The sequence below is a fragment of the Typopeltis vanoorti genome, chromosome 21 (assembly GCF_054136105.1).
Source record: "Typopeltis vanoorti isolate ZY-2024b chromosome 21, IOZ_Tvanoo_1.0, whole genome shotgun sequence".
NCBI classification, from domain to species: domain Eukaryota; kingdom Metazoa; phylum Arthropoda; class Arachnida; order Uropygi; family Thelyphonidae; genus Typopeltis; species Typopeltis vanoorti.
In genome coordinates, this window is record NC_143569.1 from 21,011,136 (window position 1) to 21,038,446 (window position 27,311).

Genomic DNA, 27,311 nt, shown 5'->3' on the forward strand with positions numbered 1-27,311 from the left:
TTTCAATGAAAATCTTTCTACAGGAAATGTACCCAAGGAATGGAAGGAAGGTAAGATAGTGTCATTGCATAAGGGCAGTATCAGACTGGAAGTGTCAAATTATAGACCAGTTTGTGTTTCATCAGTGGTTGTTAAGATCTTGGAGAAATTAGTGAGGGACCATATATAGCATTGGGCAGATGAGGGTAATGTTATGGATTTGTTAAAGGATGCTCTTGCTTTAGCAATATGATTGCCTTTTATAATAAAGTGACAAGAGCGGTTGATGAGGGAAAGGGATATTCTGCCATTTTTTTGGATTTTGCAAAGGCATTTGACAAGGTGCTACATGATAAGCTGATATTTAAATTGTGGCACATGGGTTTAGATGTCTCAGGTTAATCAACTGGATTCAGGATTGGCTATCTAATAGGTATCAGAAAGTTATATATAGTGGGGCCATATAAAGGAGGCAGAAGATTACAAGTGGGGTCCCCAAGGGCTCAGTAGTGGGACCTGTATTGTTTAACCTTTATATCAATGACATTGTCAGTGGATTGCAGGGGGGGGGATATTCAGTTGTTTGCAGATGATGTGAAGTTAGGAAGGGTTATTAGTAATATTGTGGCTGCCCTGCAAGAGGATTTGAATAAACTGGACAGATAGGTAAATGAATGGAGGGGGGGGTCAGTTTAATGCAGCAAAATGTAAAGTCTTGAAGTTTGGGATACGTCGATGGGAGGCAGCATACTCTGTTGGAGGAGCTGTACTAGAGGAAGTAGGGGAGATAAGAGATCTGGGATGATGATTGATGGAAACCTGAAATTCAGGGAACATATTGCAAAGGTGGTGAATGTAACCCAGACGACTGCTGCAATACTCTTTTATCTCTGCAGGACGTTGACCTGCAGAGATAAGAGTTGTCGTTCTATTGTATGAGGTCCTGATCACACCACACTTGGACTATTGTTCTCAAATTTGGCCCCCAGGATTTGAAGGGGATAAATTAACTGTTGAAAGGATATAGAGACAGATAACAAAGATGGTTTCAGGACTATACAGTGTTGGCTATGAGGATTGGCTGAGGGAATGCAGACTGCAGAGTTTGGTAAATAAAAGATGGCGAGGTGATATGATTGAGAGGTAGTTACAGTGCCAAAACTGGGGAGTTCTTTTGCTTGGTGGAACAAGAGGGAAGGAGCGAGGACAAGGGGCCATCCCTGGAAGTTACGAAAGCAAGCTGGGAGCAAGAGGGTGAGGAGTGGTTTCTTTGCATGGAAGGTCTTTGAACTGTGAAATGCATTGCCTGATAGAGTAGTGAGAGGATGAACAGTCAATGAATTCAAGGAGTGGTATGATAGACTTTGTGCTTTCTAGGAAGGACCTCTCACAATGAGTCTTTTGACTCCATGCTCCTCCACTGATACAATGCCAGGATATAAACAGTCTGATGCCTTGAGTTATCTATCACATTTTATGTCCAGGTACAGGTGCAGGTGCTTCTGAAGCAGGTATTAGTGGTAGCTAATCTATTAGTAGAGGCAAATTCTAGCAGTCATTTACCATAAGTGTTATGTTTTGTCTAGACCAAACCTATCATACTCTGACTTGTTATGTTCTTGGTTTTATATTGTCTGTGGTCTGTGTGACTATGTGACTGCCTTATTGTTATATCTCTAACTGTCTTTACTTTAACTTTACAGTTAACATAATTTTTTATTTGTATCACTTAATATCAGATATTCGTTTGCCGACAAATTTGTATTGATTAAAGACTGCACCAGCCGGCAACTAGACTCTGATACATTATCCAAGAATACTTAAAGAAAATGTAGGGATCATGAGGCATGCAGTCGTGGTCCCGATTCTTACACCACTATTGGTTTCCCCCTTAATGCACGGTACATAAGTTTTCAAACAGTAGCTCAATCCGCAGAAAGGATGATAAACTCATTTGATTGTATATAAAGAAACACATTTATTATGGCACAAAGACAAGTATACATGTTAATCAAATACTTAATATTAAAAGAGTCTGGGTTCCCTTTACTTAATTAATCACATCCAAAACTTCTATGTTATAGTCCCTTACTTGACATAAATTTCTCACTTCTATACGTACATCTATTCTCAGACTCTTATAACTAAGTTACCTAATATTATCACACATGTAATATTTCAATATCATATTAAAAATGAGGATATTAGGAAAGAACTTGACATTGTCAGCATCCAGGAATGCATTAGCACAGCTAATCTCAGATGGTATGGTCACTTAAATAGAATGGGAGAGGAAAGATTAGCAAAACAAGTGTTCTCTGATAGGTTGGCAGGAAAACGACCCAGAGGAAGACCAAGATATAGGTGGATTGATACGGTACAAACTGCCTTAGACGATAGAAATATAAGATCTGATAATGTTGGAGTCTTGACAAGTAACAGACTGATTTGGAGGAAAATTGTAGATAGGAAGTTAGTAATGATGTAATTTTTTCATGTAGTACTGTCATATCCTGTACACCCCTTGAGGGTACATGGCAGGAATTTGATGATGATGATGTAATATTGCATATATACACAAGACAACTTGATAATTCTGACATGAACTTCTCTAGGGTAATACTTCTTATTCTTACTTAATCCTCCCTCCAAAATTTTAAGCTAACATTTAATTACATTCTGACCATATAATATTACTGTTCCTAAATCACACAAACAGTTCGGGCGGCGTCCTGTTTGCCTAATATGCTTTCTTCTCAGCCACAGACAAAAGTGTCCGAATTGCAGACTGTTCTTATAGCACCACACGGAAATAGCATGTTTCCTTAACTTCTGCTTCCTTACCCCACGGCTACTTTAATCCAACGTTTAACATAAGAAAATCTTACACTTACCGTTCTTGCCTTGAACTGGATATTCTGGTCTGCTTACAGTGTCTTCACTGATGGCAGCCTTGCTATTCCTTTGTTTCCATACGAACCGAAAACACTCATACACAGGTTTGAACACTGACGTTGATCTCATCAGTGGCTCTTTCTTCTTATGGATCTGAATACATTGTAGTTGCAGCCTTGGCCCACGTAGCATACATAGCAAGGGAGGATTCTTGCTACACGTGGCGGCAAGCTCTACACAGCTCTCCAACAGGAACTAGGTGCTGACGAAACCCTGAGACAAGAGACAAGAGAGTGATTCGAATCCCCGCCGAAACCTTTATACCTCAAAACAGCTCCCTCACTTGGTGGTGTCGTCACGCATACGGCGACTGCCGATTGGACGCAGTGGCCACGGACTGTTTTTACATGTCTTAAAACATGCTCTAGCTTATGCATATTTACTTGGCAATTTATACATAATTTTATATTCTAATTCATTTACAACTATTCTCTATTAAACTCATGGGTTATTTTAACACTGTTCAGAGCTTACACACTGGATATTTACATGTTCTTGGGACATTAGTCGGTACATTTCCCATCTGGAGGCATATGTATGTCCTTATCCACTCCTGAGATAACTTGATGTTGGGTGGGAAAAAAAAAAGGCGACTTATCATTTTTTTCCGACACAACAGACTTAATTATTGTATTCTTTCCCACTTTTGCAAGTCTTATAGAATGAAGAGAACATCTCTCTCTCTCTCTCTGGCAGGCAGTCCAAAACAGTCTGTAGATTTCATAGAATTCCTCACCCTCCAATCTGAGTGAAGTGAATAAACTACTTTGCTTGATTGTGGTTTTATCGATATGGGCTGGATGAGCCATAAGTCTAATAAGAACTATTCTGTCATTTATGTTTTTGTAACCAAGAAGGATTCATAATAGTACTTTGTATAATGAACACCAGTAGAACAGATGAAATATTATTGAATTACTAATCCAATAATAACTAGTATGTTCAGAGCACAAATTACAACTGTGGTAATACACTTCACAGTCGGCTAGATTGTTGCAGAAACAGTTCAGATTGTAAATGGGGGAAGGGAAGATAACTTATTTTAAGGCAACCTATAGCTTGCCTTATCTGACTGTCTCCCAAATCATAGGCAAATTAATACAGCCATACTTAGGGGATTGTTTCATTGCTGATTCTGAAAATAGTCTCTCAGAGCTATAGAAATTTCTGTGCAGCACAAACGTCTTCTTCCTTTTAATTCTGTGTGAAGGAATATCCAGAGCATGATCTGTCTGTCCTGACTTGCCATATTGCAAATGATTGCAAATGGTATGTTCTTCAGGGCATATACTAACATATCTACCAGTCTGTCCAAAATAGGTTAATTGTAGGCACAATGAAACTTATTCATTCCAGAATATTCAGAGTGGTAGGAGCATGGAATGCATTGCCTGAGAGGGTAGTGAAATGTGCAGACAGTGGATGAGTTTAAGGAGTGGGATGATAGACTTTGTGTTGACCTCCCATGATGAGTCTTGTGACTCCATAGAAGTCAGGAAAATAACAATAATAAAATAAGATGAAGATAATAAGAAGTTGATTCTTCAGAGGTTATGTGAAGGTTTTAAAGGGGAGTTGTTGTTATGAACCTTTTGTTCAACAGACTTGTAAATGGGTAAACATTTACATTTAATTGGTGTAAACATTTCCTATAGGAGAGAACTGGAGGGCCCATAACTTTAGTCTGCTTTTGCAGGAAAAACTGTAGCATTCCAGAGAAAGTATCCTGATTACAAGACATAAGAAGAGGGCAGTAATATATGGTGAAAATTTGATTTGTAACAGCAGACTTGTCTTTAATAAGAACATTAGTGAGCTGGGCAGTGATATCAAAACTGACCAAATTCTCTTCAGTTTTGAGTTATTAAGGATTTTGTGTTGGATCATTAATTTTGTTAACGAAGTTGCTGTATGTTCTTAATTTAGGAGGAGAAAAACCAGTTAACTCCTTGAGTGTACTTAAATAATTAATTAGTGTTGCTGCTAGCTCTTTGCAAACTGGTGGGTCTGTCTATGACAGCTATTGGCTTGAAAGACGTTCCATGTTTGCCTTAGAGCAATGGTATTAATTGTTATCAATGTTATTAGAGCAATAGTATTAAGTGTATGATAGGTTTACAACTGTGAGCAAGATTTACAAAAAAACAAAAACAAATCCTACTGCATCATTCTCTTAATTTCCTGCTGCCATCTTATTCTCACTCACTTGACTGCATGCATTATTCAGTTTACTCACACCATTCATCTTGTTCAATCTGCTCTCACCCCATTTAGTGTACTTTTTTTAATATAATTTTTTGTTAATCATGTTCTATATTGGTAGAACGCTTTGATAGAATGTGCTTCATAGTAATCTTCTTTATTAGGTATTTCATCTCCAGGAACAGATCGAGTCCCTCACTGTGCAAAGTGGTAATAGAACTCTCACAATCAAGGATATCTGCATTATGCCACTTTCTCCAGTGAATTCATATTGTGCTATTCAGAGTATCTTTGCATTTTATCAGAACAATTTAACTAGATTAAAACAATATAATTATTTAAGCCACTTTAAAAACTGCTCACGGTAAGTACTTGCTTCATATTATTTCTAAAATAGGATTTTTATACATAGTGTAATCAGTAATTATCTAAACATCATGTTGGAATTTAATACCTTTGAGTGAAAAAATGCTTTTACTGAATGTTACTGTTAAAATATAATGGAGGGTCATTTTTTACATTGATCAAAATCTAGAATGATGTAATAACTATTACATTTGCAAAACTCTGCATAAAATTACTTTTCTAATTCTGTGCTTATATTCTATGTTTAAAAAAAAAAGTCTAGATGGATTGATATGTATTTTGGTTTGTTTCTGATCAAGCATCCATTGAGAGATTTGCCTACATATCAAGATTTCTCTGTAGTTTTTTTTTTCAGAAAGAAATATATTAAAAATAATTTAAAAAAATAAATAAAAGTATGTAGTTGGTCTTGTAACACTAAAGGAAATCATTTATGCTCAGAATTAACAAGTTAGAATGAATGTAATTAAAAGCAGATACAAACCTCTAGAACATTAAAACACCTAAATGCCACAATTTGGACTTGAAGACATTTTGGATTGAGTAACTGCAAGGTTAGAGAGTTAAAGTTCAAGCATCATATTCTAATCTAGTAAAGACAGCATAATGAATTATTGTGAAGTTTAAGAAGATATTAACTTAGTGATAAGGAAATCACACTTCCTTTGTATAGTTCTTTAATATTGCCACATCTGGACTGTTATCATTAGATTATCATAAGCTCTCAGGTCAATTTACGAAACTTTCATAGTTTCTATAAACATTCAACTTTGAAATTATGTTGGATCTAGTTTTCACTTTGTTTATGTAATTTTACATTGCCAAAATAAAACCTTATGGCTCTTTCTTTTAGTAATTACTTTTATGCATCGACTGAGAGCTCACTTATGAAAAATACATTTCTCTGACATTTCAGTTTCCTTGGTACTGAAAGGGAGTTTCTACTTTCTCTTAAGGTTTCTGCCTTGTCTCTGAAGAGAACCAGTCAGTTCACAACATCTGTCAGGCCAGTGAAACCTTTATCAAATGCACTAATAAAAGGCAAATATATGGATACTTGGGCATCATTCATGCGTTTTAAATAGTGCAAGCTAAGGCAACTTGAGGATGCCAAGGATTGTATTCTCATAAGCTCTCATATTACGAAACTTTCATAGTTTTTATAAACATTTGGCTTTGAAACAATGTTGGATCTAGTATCCACACTACCTACGTAATAATAATAACATTCTATCCTTAATAAACAACAAACATCATAGTTAGAATATGTTAATCCGATTATTTTCATAAAATCTTAGTCTAGCTTTGAAGATAATTATTATCATTATTATTATCATTCCTGATACCTCCAAGGAGTCTGAAGACTCATCGCGGGAGGACACCTACAACTGTCTCTCCTTGTTTTACTATCAGTCACTGTAATGATGCTTAATGTACTCAGAGTCCGCAGCACTTTAAAAGGAAAAATTTGAAAATACTATAGTTTTTTTTTTAAGAACCATGCATAAATAATCATACCTGTGGGATAATAATAAAATCATAGTCTTTATTTTTTGAGATTACTTCTATTAGTGTTTTGTTTTGCATATTGTTACTGAGCAATTTTAATGTCATTCAATAATTTTTTTTTATTCATATAAAACTGACAAATTGCAATTGAAAATATTATTTTGCATCTTTAAATAGTGTTCTTTAATTTAAGAGTATATCAATATTTAACTTTATCAATAATTTTAATGTTCATTTTTAAATATTCTAAAAGGCAAATAGACTAATTAAAAATAATAATAAATTGATCATATAAGATACTACACATAATGTTATTATTAACATATGGATTCAGTTTTTCCATTGAATTTTTAGAGCACCAACTGATATGAAATGTTTTGCATTATATGGTGGCCCAGTAGAATCAGTGGATGTGATAATTGGAGGTTTTGATGGCCAGAATTACACCAATGCTACTGCATTAATTATAACAATCCCAGTAAGGAATTACAACAATCCTGCAGAAAAACAAGATGCCATGCTATGGGAAGCAGTGTAAGTTTTCTGTTTAGTTAATTTTAAACTAGCTTTTGCATTATATTAGTATTTAACTATTAGAAAATTTCATATAACTAAGGGAATGATTCAAATATAGGGTGAACTAATCAAGTTTCAAATTAATTACTATACTTTCTGGTAATTGAATTCTTGATAGATGAGATGTACCAGAATATCAGAAAAAAAATCAGCTATTGGCTGATATTTTTATTTATTAGGGAGTAGGCAAGGCATTTCAACCCTGTCACACAGCTTTTTGAGACTAAGTGGGCAGTTCAATCTCCACTGGTAGCCAATCAGAGATAGTTGGCTTAAGACTATCACTAATTACAAGCAGCAGTTGATAAAGAGAAAGGCAAACATAACCTTAACAGGATATGTTTTCATCTGAAATAATGTGGGTTCTATGGTCTATTTTCTTGAGTTTACTTGATGATAAATCCAAGTTTCCAGGAGAAAAAACCTGCTTGTCCATGCCAGAGATCGACTAACTTGGGAATCAGTCAAAAAAAGGTTTAGAATAAGTTCCTCCATTCAGCAACTAAACTTGAACTTAAGTCTATCTTCATGTGACCTATATGTGAATGAAATATTTTCATTCACATATTCTTTTTTTTTTTTAAATGTACTCACATAAAAAACATTGTGAACATTAACAAGTTGAATTTAACATAATCGATATTCTTGTTTTATAGACATTGAAAGCTAGAGGAGCTTTTTCCATGCTGCTGTCCTGTCCACTGACCACACAAGTACAAAACATAATTTCTTCCCATCCTCAATTTAATTTGAAACCTACATATATATGAAATGCTCCTCTGTTTTCTGCCCATTGCATCAGGAGAATAATTCTTTCATTCACCTGATTATTGCTGTTTGTCGCTGAACAGAAGCTTTCACTTGCTTTAAGAATGAATCGTAGAATAATCATTATTATCTCTGCTGCAAGCACAGGAATCTCAGTTGTTATATTGATGCACTCTTCTGGCTGTAGAGAATGTAAAGATGTAGAGAAATTTTTTACACTATTTATAAAATTCTTCTGCATCTTAGACTTTTTTCAAGAAAATTTAGCAGTATCTTATACTTTTTTTTTTCAAGGCAAAAAAAACCACTTAGATCCAAGTAATTACCTAAGTTTTATTTAATTATTAAGCCAATATTGCACTCTGGTCACCAAGACATCTTCATAAGCATAAAGATAATATGCATATAGGCACACAGAAGGAAAGTACTAATCAGTATGATCCTAACTGTTGTTGAATTTCCCAGATTTGTGATACAGCCATATTTGTTGAGGTGAGGGAAAATATTTGTAGAGCTGTAGCAGATTCTAAAAATAATCTCTTCTGTAAAAGCTATTTCTTCTAGATTCATGGGAATGGTGTGCAATCCTAGAATAGCTGTAGTATACATGCTGAATGTAATTTTATGTTCATCAAATAGTGTTTTTTTTTTCTCAGAATGGTGAAAATATTCAATTTTCATGAGAAGAGAATCCTACAAATGCCTGGATGATGGACAGGAGATATGTGATGGAAAAGATCTTTGATTGGATAAAGGTAGCTACTTTTTGATAAGGCTCAAAAGTGTTACTGTTAGTTCTTTTTTTAATAACTTATGACACTTCTTCAGATGTACTCCAGATGTATGAAATAATGATAATGAATTTTTAGTGATCTGAGTTTTGGGAGCATACATTGCAGTTGTTGTAAAGAAAAAAAAAAGGTTGGTTCTTGTTGGAGATTTAAACAGCAGAGTAGGAAATAAGCATCAGACATAAAGAAATAAATATTTTGAAGAAATGAGCATCATAATAAAAATAAGAATCAGAAAAAAAATGCATGTTATAAGAAAATGCAGATAAATTCACATGGAAAGCATAAGCAAAATTAAGGAAAGTCTTCATGTTAATTTCACAGTGGCTCAGGATAAAAGTGTATAGAGGGAATTTGAAAGAGAACACCATTTACATTTCAACAGCATAAAAATGAATAAACTGAATATAGCATTTTCAAAGAAGACAGAGGGACAGGATGGGAACAGGAATTTTGCTAACAAAAGCAGAAGAATTGAAGCTAAAAGGAGTCAGCAGGAAAATAGGTATATAGAGGGTGGTTCAAGGCTCTCTGATGGGAAATAGAGGCAAAAGGGTGAAATATATAATTCATTGTTACTAATACCGTAACGTTATTACGAGGGGTGGCAAGGGAGAATTTGGATGGTGTGCATTGGTAAATTAGCACACTTAGTGCAGGACAATTAGTCATAGATGGGTAAGAGGAACAGTCAGAGGGAGAGAATAGAATTTTTTCATATGCCAAGAGATAATTACCCAAGATAGCATGTAATGGAGGGTGGGAATTCAAGTTTTGTGAGTGCTGTGTATGGTGAGAGTTTGGAGCAACCAAGGACTTGGGCACTACCTCTGATTAGGGAGAGTAATGAATGCGGTCTTAACCTGGGCATTTCCATATATGGAATTTTTGCTTAAGAGAGGAATATGTGGAATTGCAAAACTGTTGAAAGTTTTTTCACTTAGTTCTACTATAAATTAAAGATGCTAAGAAATTATATTCTTGGTTTCATCCTTTCTCCAAGTGTAAGCAAAAGTTTGAAGTTACTTCATGCACAAAGTTTATGCATGAAGTAACTTCATGATTGGACTATTTGTATATAGAGGCTGATGACTTCACATCAATTGCCTTATTATCCTTTAATGCAACACACATATTCTTATTCACTTCTCATACATGTATAATGCTATGCATTATAGGAAGGGCCACTACCCAAACTGGTTTCGATCTTTGTTGAAGTCTTATGAGTGGGAGCCAGACCCAAAAGTGATACCAAGGTTAAAGTAATGCAGAAGTAAGGATATCCATAAGGATATGTGTATTGCATTATGGGATCCTAAGGCAATTAATGTGAAGTCATCAGCCTCTATATACAAATATCCTAATTGTGAAGGCACTTCATGCACAAACTTTGTTTGCTTACACTTGGATAAAGGATGAAACCAAGAATATGATTTCTTTGCATCTTTAATTTATACAAAACAGATGATTATAACTCTGAGAAGCATGCTTAGAGCAGTCATAGGAGTGTTTAAAGAAAGCAGTATCAGTTTATATATCCAATGTCAGGAGAATAAACCAGGTAGGGGTTATATGGTGAATAGTATCATTAAGGAAGGATTTCTGACCAAGCTCTAAAGTGTATATAAAGAGAAATACACTCATCAGACATGTGAGCAGTACAAGGCACAGGCAAGAAGGGAGATGGTGGCTGTTAAGGAAGGCAAAAGCAGATTTTAAGAGCATACTAGCTGAGCAGGCCAGAGAAAATCTTCCAGAGTTCTTTTATTTTATGATGAGTAAAAGGAAAAATGCTAGGATAACTTTAGTGAGAGCTGATAGTGGGGGAAACATATAAACTAGTTATTATACTTGTGACATAGGGATTATTTTGTAATGGTGTATATCCACTGATTGATGTAAGTATAGATAAATTGGAGGTGCTTATGATGTTGCAGAATTTTCTTGGAGACACAGCCATGAGATTAGATGAGGCATCAACCCGAGTATTATGAGAAGGTGCAAGGGAATGGGTGGCTCCTCTGACTGTACTGTTTAAGTCTTAAATCTGCAAAGGTGTCAGGGGAGTGTAAAGAGAGCAGTATAGTTCCATTGCATAAAGGAGACTCTAAGATAGATATAGCAAATTAGACCAATCATCTTGGGATTGGTGCTTAATATATTGGAAAAATTGTTAAAAGGTAGAATTGACAATTGAAAATGACATTTGAGTTGGATAAAAGAAATGGCCATACAGTGATACTGCTGGACTCTTTGTAGAGACATCCAACAGGATATCATACAGAACTCTCTTATTTAAACTGGAGTACAAATGGCTTTGGGTATGATGTTGGTGATATGCATAAGTGGGCGGCTGATGGACAGATACCAAAGAGCAATATATGGAGGAAGTGAATCTTGGAGAATGCAGGTGACTAGTTGTGTGCCACAGAGCTCTCTCTACTCGGGTTCTGGTATTTGATTTTTATATGAGTTGTAGAAAATGATTTAAGGTGAAATAACCTTATAATCGGTTGTTTCCTGATTATAGAAACGGAGAGTTCAAGTAACCCAGTTTACTAGGAATGGCAATTCGCAGGATCCCAGATGATTGCTAAAAGTTGGTAAGAGGATGATGCATAGATAGTTTCAAGGGCAAAGCCTGCAGAAATAATTCAACAATGATCGACAGACTTTCGAAAAGAGAGAACTGTACATGAATATGAAATGTATTCAGGATCTGATTAAAAACATGTACGAGTTGTGACATTTATATTGATTGAAGAGACAGGTAAAAAAGTTGGTGAATTTTAAGCCTGTAGTCAGTTGAATAATAATTTCTAAATTATATTCTTTAAACCTGTGATTCATGTTCCTACTTCACTCCATAAATCGTTACATCAATTAGACAGGTTTCAGCACTTAGCATTTCACTGGTGGACATGTGTAAGAAGAGCTCCGGATTGAGATAAGTATTCTTGGAATAATTAAGTATATATGAGTATTTATTTGAGTAAGAGCTGCTGTAAAAGTTGTGTGCTACCAGTATTATTACTGTGGGGGATTTTCATTTGCCTAAACTTAATTACGAATTCGTTATTATTAGACCTTAGAGTAGTAACCGGCAGAGGAAATAACATGGCGGCAGCTTTGTCATTCCATGAATTTAATTTAGACTTCATTTCTTTCATTAAATGTGAGGTGTGTTATATGTATTCTTTCGATTACATAAATGACTTGTGGATGTTTAGGGCAGATGGAATGAGGAATTGATGAATGCAAATATGAAATTGATGACAGAAAGTGTTAGTAGTGAAAATGTCGCGGGGAAAATGAGTGCACGTTCGAAAGAGAAGAATGGTGTGAAAGAGAGGCAAAAGAATGTTAAAAAATCAGTAAAAAAAGAAAACGAGTGATTTAAAAACCGTAACGGGTGTTAAAAAAGATGAAAGTGAGGCGAGAGTGGCGGAAGGAAATGAAATTGAGAGAACGAATGAAACTGGAAATGGTATGATGCAGGAATCGAAAGTGGAAAAAATCGAAAGAATGAAAGATTGCACCAATGACCAATCATGCTTGGTCATGTTGGACTAAGCATGATTTCCAAGCATGCTTGGAAGTCCAAGAGATTGGACTTTCGAATCTCGGAAGAGATTCAGAAGTTGAATTGGATTGGATGAGGAAAGAGATGAAATCAATGCGGAATGAAATTAAGAAAATTCTAGTAAAAACTAGCAAAATTAATCATCATGGCACGAAAGAGTTAACGAAAGATTAGCAAGTGGCGTTATATGGCGACCCCATTATTAAAGGTGTGCTGGATAATAGGATGCACAAGATATGTATTCCAGGCGGTAAAATGAGTAGAGTGATTGAGGCATTGGATATGAGGAGGGAGAGAGCAAAATAATTGATGGTTTTAATCGGCATGACTGATTTGACAGAGGACAAAGAGCACGGCAGAATGGATATCAGGAGGCTGCTTAGAAGGATAAAGAGAATAGTGTGACAGGAAGGATAGTCAGCGTGTTGCCTAGGTATGACTGTGGTGAAATGAGGCAGAGTGCAAGGATTATGAATGATATGCTGGCTGAAATGTGTGAGGAGACGGGAGTACAGTTTGTTAATGTGTGGAATGAGTTTGAAGGAAGAAGTGAACTGTATGGGAGCGATGGACTGCCTTTGAGTGGTTATGGTGTGAGTCACTTGGAGAGACTGCTGCTTGAAGGTAGAGAAGTGAATAGAGAGAATGAATCAGATCGAGAGGGGAGTGATGTGGAAGAGCAGGAGAGTAAGACATGGGGAAGTGAGTGGTATGAGTATAGAAAATGAGTGAATGGGTGTGCAAGAGGAACAGAGAAACGGGGAGGCTCAGGGTGGACGGGTACACAGCATGAGAAAGGTGGATGCTCCAAGAGGAGGTGAGAGCATCTCTCGACGTTCGAATCCGCCATCTTGCTAAAAGTCACTTTCATAAAATAAAGGAAAACTAATTGCAAATTAATCACTGATCTAAGGGTAGAGAAATTTCTATTATACTGCACCACTCTATCCTTAGATAAGTCTATATGAATTAGTAGGATTAATTTAAAATTAGTTAGCAGTGTTTTCATTCATTCAGGCCGATGGTTCTATTTTCTTTCTGGGATTCCTGCTAGATCCGAATTTTTGTGAACGGTGCAGTAAAAAGAAATTCAGGCAAACACAATATTTAAATTAACAAACAAAACATTTAATATATGGTTATATAACAATTACATAAATTCCACTTCTAAATATGACAAACCAGTCAAGTTAGCATGTCAAGTCATTCATATTAATCCAATCTTCCAAACTTTCACATACAATTTCACAGTTTCAGAATCACTAAGTTCCTATACCCAACTTATCACAATAGAAATTCTTAATTAATCAGTTTCCTTGTATCTCTCAACTACACTCTACGATTGACTCATAACAGGCACTAACCACGGCAGATATCATTTCAATGTCTATATTTTCAACTCTCAGCCTCGATGGTATGCTACAGTTAATGTTAGAAACAGCGCAACGGAACTAATACTTAAATCTTCATACACTGAAATAAACTAATATGACTGTCCTTACCAGAAATAATCTTCAGTACTTCCAATATTTTGTGAGCACACTTTCAAATTGTATTTATCACACTTGCGAGATACCAAATAACTAAAACATTACTAATCGCGCTTCAAAAACTCCAGATAACAACTATAAGGTACATTAATTATTCTTATTTTTCATTCATCAACTAGTTTAACTCCGTACAATTCCTTTTTTCGTAGTATAGAAATAAGTCGTAATTGTAGACTGACTGGATTTATTCAGTATTCTTCTTTGAATGTCCAGTTCTCTAATTATCCGATTACGGCAATAATTTCTTTTTATTACTACGGCTGGTTTTGCTTTCAGCCAACTATAAGATTCACTTATATAAAAAAATATCTACTCAACTCCTATCCTTAGGAATCTTTTAATTACTTGTACTTCTTTAGTTTACTTCCTTGCTACCTTATAGTTCCAAAGTTCCGTTCCGACTCCCTATTTACTACTACGTATCTATTTTCTCTTCTCCTCTACAAACGCTCCCTTCACACGCGCTCGTTTATTTCCACGCGTCTCTATGACAACCGATAGACGTAAACATTCTCGCGAATGTTACATTAGGTTATAAAACTACATTCAGTTATTACATAACGTTAACTTTCATGAAAAGAATAAATAGAATATTTGCATTCCAATAAATGCATAGTTAAATTACAAATATAAGTTCTTACAATATTGACAAAATAATAAATAAAACAGCTTAATAATATTTAATACAGAATCTATTTACCATTAAAACATTTCTTTGATTAAGCAATTAAATATTTGACATAATTAAGGTAGTTATATGATATCAATTATAATTTATGGTATTTACATTAAATAATATTTACAAATATAGTTCTTGTGACGGAAAATCATGTTGGATTCTGAATTAAATAACATTTATTCTATTTTCTACATAATTAGAATCCAACAAGTGGTATGAGTATAGAAAATGAGTGAATGGGTGTGCAAGAGGAACAGAGAAACGGGGAGGCTCAGGGTGGACAGGGGTACACAGCATGAGAAAGGTGGATGCTCCAAGAGGAGGTGAGAGCATGTGTAGGCAGGAAAGGAATGAGATGACCAGGGATCAAGAGGAAACAGTTGGAATTGAAAAGGGTTCTAAAATGAAGAAGCAGCAAGGGAAATGGCCCCGGTCTAGCACGGAGAGATCACATCGAGTGAGTGGTATCAGCGGAACTAGCTGTAGATCCAGAAATGAGGTGTTGTGTTTGTATACCAATCCTAGAAGTATAAGAAACAAGGCAGATGAAATGGTTGCACTAATTGCGTCTGTTCACCCAAAGATTGTCGGAATAAGTGAGACATGGTTAGATGAGGACGACATCCTGACAGGAATAGAGATGGAAGGGTATGATATGTTTTGTGAGGAAAGAAGGGGGTAAAAAGGGAGGGGGGAGTGCTATTGATGATAGTGACAGGGGCGTGCTAGTAGTGTCCGGTGCCTGTGTGCAAACCTTTAGTTGGTGGCCCTATACCCCTCTCCCAATAAAAAATCACTTTATAAAAACGTATTAGTGAGTAAAAATGAAATACGAAATATATTAATTAAAAGTTTATTGAACAAAAAGTAGAAATTACAAAAAAAATGAATTAAAAACAATAAACATAGAAGAAGGGTACAAAAACAACAAAAATAATTTGGAAAAAAATAAAGTAAATAAATAATAAAATAAATAAAGAATAGTAACTTACAAGTATATAAAATAGGAACATATTAAACATTATTGGGTAAAGAAATAGTTAAATAAATATTTAAACAGAAAAAAAAATCACTTAGTGAATATTGAACTTTTTCTAGTTTTCATTAATGAAAATTCTCGAATCTTCTTCTGCAGCTTCTCCCAATTAAGAGGGGTCACTGTTGATGATGAGTCTCAAATGAAAATTCTCGAATAATATCATGTATATCTAGTTGATCTAAAATATCTGACTCTGTTGATATAATGGCAAGATTTGAAAGTCTGTCTTGTACCATTGTGGAGCACAAGTAGTTTTTAATAATTTTAAGTTTAAAAAAGGACCGTTCTGCAGATGCTACAGATACCGGTAATGACAAAAGAATCTAAGAGCAATTGGAAAGTTTGGATAAACTATGATTAAGTCGCTTGAATAAATATACTGAATTATCTGATATATATCGTTTTTAAAATTAGAAATAAATGGTTGACAGTGTAAAATTTCTTCGCATAAATCGCCTGCATCAATGTCTGAATGATTCTCATGTGTTAATTTTTGTCGTAACTTTTTACAACAAGATAATAAATATTCTTTATTTTGTGAAGTACTTAACAAATACAAAAACTGAAATGAATTCATATGTTCTTTTAATAAAGTAAATCTTTCCTGCAAAGATTGTAATGTTTGATCTATTATGCAGAGAAAAAAATTACTTTGAATGAAATTTTAGGATCTACTATATTTTCATTTTCATGTTCGTAATGAAATTGTGTTGTCTTTTTACGTCACCTTAGTGGTCTACTACTCTATTACAAAATACAGATTCTGCGTCAATTTTGCTGCAATTAATTTTGAGCTTTCTACAATTTCTTGGAAAGTTTCATCAGACCTATAATCGTTTAAAAATTGATTTAGATCATTCAATGCATCTAAAGCAAGATGACATTCATAGATGAAGACTGCAGTATTTTGCATACAAAATTCACTTTATTTAAAATATCATACCAAATCTCTGTAGCCTTTACTATCCTGGCACCTGTGTGCATCACACACATTGCACATATGGCCGGCACACCTCTGGATAGAGAAAGAGTTATGTCCATACAAAGTAGAGATGCTGGAGGGAAATAGTGGCAGTGGTTTTGAGGCAGTATGGTGTGAGATAGACGTGAATGGAATCAAATACTTGGTTGGATGTTGTTATAGACCAGGTAATGTTGTTATAGTCACCAGGTGGTGATAATGAAATGTATAATCAAATTAGCCAAGCAAATAAGAAAAGGTGATCATTATGGGCAATTTTAATTATGGAATATAGAATGATGAGATAGCAAGTGGAAGTAAAGAAAATGAGTTTCTTGAGTTTTTGAGGGATAACTACCTCAGACAGTATGTAACAGAGGGCACACGAGGATTGAGGGTCTTGGATTTGATCATCTCATCAGAGGATGTAATTATAAATGAGGTGTCAAATCATCCACCAATTGGAGAGAGTGACCATGAGGTGATTACCTGGGTGGTTGCCAGCAGTGTGAGGACCTATGTGAGTAAAGGGTATATGTGGAACTACAAGGGGAGTGATAATGAAGAGCGCAGGAGACAGCTTGCGTGTGTAGCATGGAACGAGGAGTTAGCTGGAAAAGAAATCAACGCAGCTTGGGGGATTTTCAAAAACTATTTAGTAGACGCAATGTATAAATGTATTCCAAGGGTGAGAAGGTTAAATAAGGTAATTGTGAGATGGATGAATAAAGAGATTAAGCATGCGATACAGAGAAAGAGAGCATTGTGGAGGCAGCATAAGAGAGTGGAAATAACCAATTCCATGCGGTCTACAAAGACCAGACAAGGAGGGTGACTTGGTTGGTGAGAGTAGCTAAAGAGAGGTATGAACAGCAGTTAGCTAATGAAGCCAAAAAGAATCCTAAGGAGTTCTTTTGATATGTAGCCAGCAAAAGAAAGAATGATTATGGAAGGATGACATTCATAGGAAAAAATGGTATAAAGACAGCGGTTGCAGAATGTGTGGTGGAGATACTTAATGAGCAGTTCATAAAGGTATTTCAATTTTGTGAATGTGACTTCATGGAGAGATTGAGAGCAGTAGATGATGGGGAGGAGAGGCTGACTGTAAGTGAGCAAGAGGTGTATGAGGAGTTGAGTAAACTAGATGTAAATAAGGCTGTGGGACTTGATAATATATCACTGCATATTCTGAAGGAATGTGCCAGAGAGTTGACACCTGTCTTGACATATTTTTTTAATACGGTCTTGCACTCGGTAAAGTCCTAAGGAGGGTGAGATCATGCCACTTCATAAAGAAGGTGATTGAACTCAAGCATCAAACTATAGGCCTATCTGTGTGTCAGGTGTTGTGGTTAAGTTGTTGGGGAGGCTTGTGAGAACTAGGATCTCGGGTTGGGTCGACAACAATGGTATTATCTTTGAAGTACAGCATGGATTTGCTAAAGGGAGGTCATGTTTAGTAATCTACATATTACAATAAAGTGACTGCTTCCTTGGACAGAGGAGAAGGTTACACAGTAATATACTTAGATTTCACAAAGGCTTTTGATAGAGTATCTCATGATAAATTGATAGTCAAACTAGAGCAGATGGGGTTGGATATTAGATTAGTGCATTGGATTGGAGACTGGCTATCTGATAGGTATCAACAAGTTGTGTATGGGGAAGCGATATATAGGAAAAGGAAAGTCACTAGTGGAGTGCCTCAGGGATCTGTTTTGGGGCCATTACTGTTTAACTTGTATATTAACGATATAGGTGAAGATTTGGATGGAGATATTCAGTTGTTTGCAGATGCAAAGTTGGGACGAATCATAAAGAGTAGTGAAGATGTTGTGACCTTGCAGGAAGACTTGAATAAATTGAGTGATTGGGCACAGAAATGGGGATGTGAGTTCAATGTTGCAAAATGAAAAGTTTTAAAATTTGGAAAACAAAGATGGGATGCAGAATTTATGCTTGGTGAGGATACATTGTGGAAGTAGAAGAAATAAGAGATCTGCAGGTGATAGTGGATAAGGATCTGAAATTTAGGGGACACATAGCCAAAATTGTGAAGACAACACAAAGGCTTCTGGGAATGATGCGGAGGACACTGACGTGTAGAAGTAGGGAGATTCTTGTTCCGTTGTATAAGGCTTTGATTAGGCCACACACAGACTATTGTGTCTGGATTTGGTCACCTGGATTACAGAAGGATGAAAAGATGTTGGAAAGGGTCCAAAGGCAATTGACTGAGATAATTTCTGACCTCTGGAATGTCGAGTATGAGGAAAGATTGAGAAGATGAAATTTACACAGTCTGGTAGACAGGAGGAAGTGGTGAGATATGATAGAGACCTATATGTTGGTTAGGAGTTGTTATAGGATCAATGCTGGAGAAGTTCTACCAAAAATAGTGTGAGATCGGGAGAGAACCAGAGGTCATCCCTGGAAACTGTATAACGAGGGGGAGTGAGAGGCAGGTTTTTTTCGTGCAGAGTTGTGAATGATTGGAATGCCTTGCCTGAGAGTGTGGTGTCTGCAAGGAGTTTGAATGTGTTCAAGGCACAGTATGATGAGCTGTGTGTGTGATAAAAGGACCTCCCAGATGAGTCTTTGACTCCATGAGGTCTTTGGGTAATAATAATAATAATGATAATAATTTCAATTTATGTCCCAAGGAACTGTATCTTCAATTACTTAAAGAGCCAATAGGCTTCACTTCGGCGATGTAACATTATTTAAATTAAGGGTATATTAAATCCCACATTATTTCAAAACCAAATAAGAAACTCAAAGATCAGAATCAAAGAGTTTCATACTGAATATAGTAGACTATAAAAGTATCGGCGGATACTGGCATAAGTCAAAGTACGTAGTACAAACTAGGGCAACTTGTAGCAAAGGTGGGTAAAGATTCTGACAATTTGTATAGCAAAGTATATAAGTTCTTTTCGCTATACCCTCAGTATTATTTTGATCTACCTACTCACTCATGAGACCTCAATAAAGGTTGAAACCGGTCTGGATAGTGACCTTTCCACCATAATGTATAACATCATACATCTTCTAGGAGATGTGTTTTACATTATGGGAAATACTTAGAATAGTGATTAGAGCTTTACCCTTTGCTACGAGTTGCTCTAGTTTGTACTACATGCTTTAGTTTACGCCAGTATTCGCCGATACTTTTATAGTCTACTATATTCGGTATAAAACTCTTTGATTCCGATCTTTGAGTTTCTTATTCGGATTTGAAACAATGTGGGATTTAATATCCCCCTTAATTTAAATAATGTATCTTCAATGATTCTTTCACAATAGTGGACTTGATTTACTCAATGAAATATCAGCTTTCCACCTGCTACCATCCTTTGATGCAGCATAGGTGTTTTTGTCTCAGAGATTATGCATGCCTCTCATATTACTTCATTCCATGTTTTTTCAATAATTCATCAGGTTTTAGATGTCCGTATTTCATGGCATTCTCATATTCAGTCCCATAGAACTTGTATCTTCAATGATGCACTCACTATAGATGTGCTGATTTGCTCAATGAAATATCAACTTTTTTGTCTGCTACCATTCTCTTAAGTCAACAACACACAGCTACAGACCCATCAACACAGACACTACCTTCAAGTCACCACAGAGATGCCAGCCATACTTTCTGTATTGAAGACAGTCCAATAGCTATTTTAGATCATAGGTTTCTTTCATGTAGACAGCATATCCGACATCTTGAGACTTGATGTCTATGAATAGTTGCCATTCGTGCGGGTCATGTTTTATTCAAAGTGCATTTATCAGGCAGTCTATATCACGGCAGAACAAGTCACTTCCATTCAGAATTAAGGCACAAACTGCTCATGATGACTGTGAAACACTCACTCTGACATTTTCCTTGTGAAAATTCATTGTAGAAGTCTTCATCCCAGTAATTCCACTTTGGCCTTGGACAGCTCCACATTGCGAACAAGATCATTCATTTCTTGTATGAAAATGTGTGGTGCAGATGATGCACTGTGGCCAACATATGGATCATTAGACAGCAAAGGCTCAGGAGAATCTCACATTGATTCACCTTCATCAACAACGGGAAGTCCTTTGCCATGCAGAAGTGGTCAGATTTGGGTAAACTATTGTCAACTCCCCCCCCCCCCCATGATGCATACTGAAAGAGGTGGTATCATGTAGAAATAGCAGTCATTTACATGATTGCTTGGCTCGCTTCAGACCATAGGTATAGCAAATGGTATCGACTTTACCACCTTTCAGCCACTTGGGAAGATTTCTAGCACATATACCACAGCATATGTGTGGGGCCCAGGCCTTCTTCTAGTCTCCGATCTTACATCCTAATTGAGGCTGATACACCTTTTTCTCTACCTCAGTGATGGGCTTTTTTTGTCTTGCAAACATCACTTCCTTGTAAATGTAACAAGTTATTTGTACTATTTAATACAAATATGAGCCATCACTACTGCTGGATTTGCACTGTGGAGATCACTTGTGTATTACTTCTGACACAGGAGTAAATGGGAGTGTAGCTCAGTAAGCATCCCTGCATTCCTCACTCTCTCTCTCTCTCTCCTTGGTCTCCCATTTATCCGCCTTCCTGTAATACAGGAATTGAGTGTAGTAATGGTCAAAATGCATCTCTTCACTGTAACTTGGCTACTGCCTCTTCCCATGGTTCTTCAGTTCCCTCTATTCTGTTATTCCCATAACTCTCTCTCTCTCTCTCTCTCTCTCTCTCTCCCTCCTACTCTCATTTGTGTTGCATTTATTCTTTTTAATGTCCTAATCTCTTCTTTCGTGTGTCTTAAATCATTCCTCATACATTCTACTTCTTTGTTCATCTCTCTCTCTCTCTCTCTCTCTCTCTCCAGGGAACCTACTCTCCCATAACATTAACTCTCCTAGTCAATACCAGTAGCACCATCTTTCAAACATATCACACACCTAATGTTATATTCACATGGTGCTCATCTTCTTCACCATCTCTTTCTCTCTCTATTGGCATTCACAAGTGAATGCAAACAGATGTAATGCTGCTAAATACTGTTAGACTAATTTCTATATCATTAAGTATCTCTCATTTTCTACATTTTAAGCAGACAGGCACTCCTTGGTCTCTCACCTGCCACATTTCTACCTGCTGGGATGTGAACATGATGCAAGCACTGCATACCACAAAATTCTTTCTTATGCTGTGTAAAATGTAGTCCTTATATGGTGGTGGACTGGGCAATAATATATTGGCAAACTAAATTGCGACAAACATTATTATTCCAATACTGAACAGAGAACACTAAAAAATTATACTAAAATATTATGTTAAATACATATTCAAAAAGCATAAATTATCCACGGACTATACATTCCGTCAGGTTAAACTTGCTTTAAATTTAAAGGAAAGTGTGTAGCGTTGATAAGGAGCTATGGAAAAAGCCTGCCCTTTTCACTAATATCCCAATCAGTGACACAATTCTTCTCTTACAGAACAAATTTCCACCTGCCATTACAGCCCTCTTTGTCCACGTACTACGTTCTGGTTACTTTGTGTGGCAAAATAAATTTTACCTACAAAAAGTAGGTACGGGCATGGGCTCACCACTATCCCCCCACCCATTGCTAACTTTTATATGGAAGCTTTTGAGTAAAGCGCTCTTGATTCCTTTACTCTAAAAGCTACAGTGCAGCTTAGATACGTTGACGATGTTTTCGTTATATGGCCACACAGCTGACAAACATTAAACACATTCCTTAGCCACCAGAACAAACAACATGAACGCATACAATTTACTATCGAAATTGAAAATCAGAACTTTCTCTCATTCTTGGATACACTGATCACACATCTTCCCTCAGGCAGTCTATCCTTCACAGTGTACCGCAGACCTATACATACTGGCCAATATATACATGCTAACTCATATCACCACCCATCGCAAAGATTTGGAGTCATTAACACCCTTAAAAACAGAGCTATAACAATTTCCTCTAATCAACAAGCTTTTAAATAAGAATTAAAAATTATTAGCAACACATTTATAAATAATGGCTATAGCAAAAATACTATTAATAAAGTTCTTCATAAAACTTCATCAAAAAAGAATATAGATTACAGTAAAACCATAGCTATCCCTTACATTAAAGGGTTATCAGAAAAAATCAATAGAATCCTACACCATTATAATCTCAATGCCACTTTTAAACCACCTATAAAATTAAAAAACATATTCAACTCTAAGGATCTTCTCCTTCCATTGGCTCATCCTGGAGTTTATTGCATCTACTGCACCTGTAACTTACCTTATATTGGTGAAACTGGACGTATAATCCCTATATGTAAAAAAAAATAAATAAAATAAAATAAAATAAAAAATAAAATAAAATAAAATAAAAAAGAGAGAGACATTAAATATAACAATTTTGGTAAAGCAGGCCTCTCAGATCATGCTCTCAACACCCTACACCAAATTGATTGGAAAAGTACCTGCTCTTTACATCATACAAAAACCTTGTATGAAAGAAAATTTAAAAGAAGCCTGTGAAATTCTGATTAACCACCCTAATCTCAACAATAATGGAGGCATAAAAATTCCAAGAATTTGGATGGCACATATTCAGCCTACTTAGTATCTAGCATACTTTAGGACTTTAAGCAATTTCAGCCTTTATTGGAAACTATCCCATACCATTTGGTTGAAATTTATATGTATAAATTTTTTTTAATATATATATATAAACATGTTGCTCTCCAGCCCAATTTAATTTTGTAACCTAATAGATAATAATAATAGGACTCTAGCTTTGATGTAGTAAAGTTTTTTTTTTTTTTTCACCAGAGGTCGGTCAGGTCAATAATTGTTGTAACGGTTGGTCAGTAACTTTAACAAGACATGTAGATTGTAGTGTAACTTGTTTCTGTGTATATATATATTGTGTATGCTCCAGATGATGACCTTGATATGAAGGTCGAAATGTCGAGCGTGTATTTTGGTTTATTTAAACTAAAGTTCTCTCTAACATGGTAGTTGTCTCCATAAATTTCCAAAATGTATTCTGATCACCGTGTAAGCATGAAAGAAAACAAGCACTATAAATAATTCTTGTAACCAATTCCACTAATTCACACACTCCAAGCAAAAAATCTAGCTGTAGCATTCTTGCTAAATTCACTCAAACAGTTTCCAGGGATGACCCCCCCAATTCCTCCCATGTATTGAAAAATTGTGCATTTCAACATCTCCAAGGGGAAGTTGAAATACATGCACAAATGCCTGAAGTATCAGAAATAAAGGAGAGGAGTTTTTAGCGTTGGTCAGCTCAACTTGGCCAAAGAATTATTGGCATCAGCGAGACCTGATTGTCAGAGAATGAAGTAGTTACCAGGATATAATATAATAGATATTGTATTTTCAGAGAAGATAGAAGAAATATGGCAGGAGGAGGAATATTATTAATGATAGCTGAAGTACTTCAACCAATAAAAATATGTTAAAGAATCTTTTAGATCTGATGAAGTGGTTCCTTTGAGTCTGTCTGGTGTGAGATAAAGGACAATAGGACAAAATATATTGTTGGTTGCTGCTATAGACCAGGGGATCCAGTAAAAAATGTGGATGACATGCATCAGCAGATTAGCACATTGAGTGCAGGTTGAGCAATTATCATGGGAGATTTCAACTATGGTGATATAGATTGAAAGGAAGAAAGGGCACATGGCAAAATGGAATGTATATAGTAACTAAGGGATTGAAACAGCATGTGATGGAAGGAATCAGGGGTTTGAGAGTGTTGGATCTGGTAATAGCATCAAAAGATTCTAACTGCAGTATAGTAACTCCCTCTAATTGAGGAAACTGACCATGCAGTCTTGTTGTGGAAGGTTGCTCAACATGTGGAAATTTCAGTCAAGAAAGGGTTTACGTGAACTACAAAGATTTGCAATTATGGCAAACTTAGGAGGCAACTTGGAGCAGTGCCATGGCATATGGAACTACATGGAATGAATGTCAGTAGTGCATGGAAAGTGGTCAAGGATTACTCAAGGTCAAGTGGATAAACCAAGTAGGGATTAAGTGGATGACTAGCAATATAAGGCAGGAGCTGCAAAAAAAAAAAGAAAAAGAAAAAGTGTTGTGGAAGGAATATAAACAACAAGGTGATCAGCATGCCTATGAACAAATGAACAATATAATGCACAAGCAAGAAGGGTGACTAGTATGGTAAGGAAGGCTAAATCAGATTTTGAGAGAAAATTAACTAAGCAGACTAAAATAAATCCAAAAGTTTTTTCTGCTATGTAGCAGTTAAGAGAAAGAATGATTATGGAAAGATAACTTTACTATGCCGATGGTAGGAAAGTGACTGAAGCAGAAGAAATAGTTCAGTTACTGTGTGATCACTTTGCAAGGGTGTATCATTCTGGTGGTGACTTTGCAGTTACTGAGGTGAGAAAGATTGATTTGAGCATTCGGGTAAATGAACTGGAAGTACCCAGTATATTGAAAAATATCAATATGAATACAACAGTTAGCCTAGACAGTACATCTGCTTGTGTGCTACGAGAATATGCAAGTGAACTGGCAGCCTCTGACGAAGTTGTTTAATCTGACCCAGCTCTGGCAAGGTTCCAAGGGAGTGAAAAGAGGGTAAGATAGTTCCATTACATAAAGGTAGTTCCAAGAAAGAAGTAGCAAATTATAGACCAATTAGTATCTCTGGAGTGGTGGTTAAAGTATTTGGAAAAGTTGGTTAAAAGTAAAATTCAGGAATTTGGTGGATAGGAATATGATACTTTATAGGGGCAGCATGGCTTTGTAAATCTCACATTTTATAATAAGCTGACAGTGAAATTGGATAAAGAAAAGGCTACACCATGATACCACTGGACTTTGCAAAGGTATTTGATAGAATGCTGCATGACAAACTATTACGTAAGTTGGAGCAAATGGGAATAGATACAAGGCTGGTGGCATAGAAATCGGGTTGGCTGATGGACAAACATCAGGGGTAGTGTATGGTGGAGTGAAATCAAGGTGAGCAGACTAGTGGAGTGTCTTAGTGGAGCTCTGTACTAGGACGACTATTCCTTAATTTATATATTAATGATATAGCAGAAGATTTGAAGGAGAATATTTAGTTATTTGCTGATGATGCAAAATAGGGTGGGCAATAGTCATTAAAGATAATGTAGATAGATATCTTACAGGATGATTTAAATAAATTGGCAGTGTGGGCAAAGAACAATTGTTGTTAATTCAATGTTGTAAAATGGATTCAAGGAGAAGTATGATAGATTGTGTGAATAGTTTGGGTCTCCTATGATTAATTTTCGGACTCCATGGAGGCGGCACAATAATAATAGCAAAATATAAGGTAATGCACTTTGGGATGAAAAGATTACATACTTCATATCAAATTGATGGTACTGGAAATTGATGAGGCTTGGGATCTGGGAGTGAGAGTGGATAGAGATTTGAAATTCAGAGGACATATTGCAACAGGTAGCAAAACAGCTCAGAGGAGTACTTACACTCTGAAGAACACGTTGACAAGTATAGATAGGGAGACTATTATCCCTCTTTATAAGGCTATGGCTACATATTGACTACTACTGTGCACAGATTTGGTAACTTGCATTTCTTGGGGATTGAAAGGTGGTAGAGAGGATAAAGAAATGAGTGACCAAGCTTGTGACAGGTCCATGGAATGTCCCCTGTGTTTCTATCATATGTATCCTATCTATCCTGTGTTTCTATCATATGATAGAAACACAAAACAGGATATCTGTCATAGATATGTCCTATGATAGAAACACAGGATATATGTGTTTCTATCATATGATAGAAACACACATCAGGGATATGTTTCTATCATATCCCTGAAGGGATATGATAGAAACTTTTAAGATATGATAGGAGAAGGGATATGATAGAAACTTTTAAGTTAATAAAGGGCTTCTATAAGATTGACACAAAAGAAAATGTTTCAATACGTGGGGAGTAGGGGGAAAGCGAGGGGTCACACATGGAAGTTATCTAAGAGTGTAGTTAGTAAGAGTGTGCAGACTAGGTCCTTTACTTGGAGAGCAGTGAATGAGTGGAATAGATTGCCAGAGATGGTTGTAAGCATCCCAACATTGAACAGGTCTAAGGAGATGTACGATAAGTATTATGTTAATGAATTTTGTGGGTATCCAGAAATATTATTTACATGGACACTACATGTAAATAATAATAATATCAAAGCTAACCAAAATATCCATATTATTTAAAATTAAGTTAAATTCCCAGTAGAAGTTTTAAAATGTGTAGACTTTTTATATAGGATATAGTATGACCGCTGGGGGGGGGT

General features: G+C 35.9%; 1 protein-coding gene across 5 annotated transcripts in view; it reads left to right on the forward strand.

The window, feature by feature from the left end:
• Positions 1–27,311, forward strand: part of LOC150094665 (NPC intracellular cholesterol transporter 1-like) — a 537,686-nt gene that overhangs the window by 225,589 nt on the left and 284,786 nt on the right. For all 5 annotated transcript variants that reach the window (XM_090411500.1, XM_090411501.1, XM_090411502.1 and 2 more), the window contains exons 10-11: positions 5,301–5,500; positions 7,366–7,545. In XM_090411500.1, coding sequence (XP_090267626.1) covers positions 5,301–5,500; positions 7,366–7,545 — 380 coding nt within the window. The remainder of the gene's footprint in view (positions 1–5,300; positions 5,501–7,365; positions 7,546–27,311) is intronic.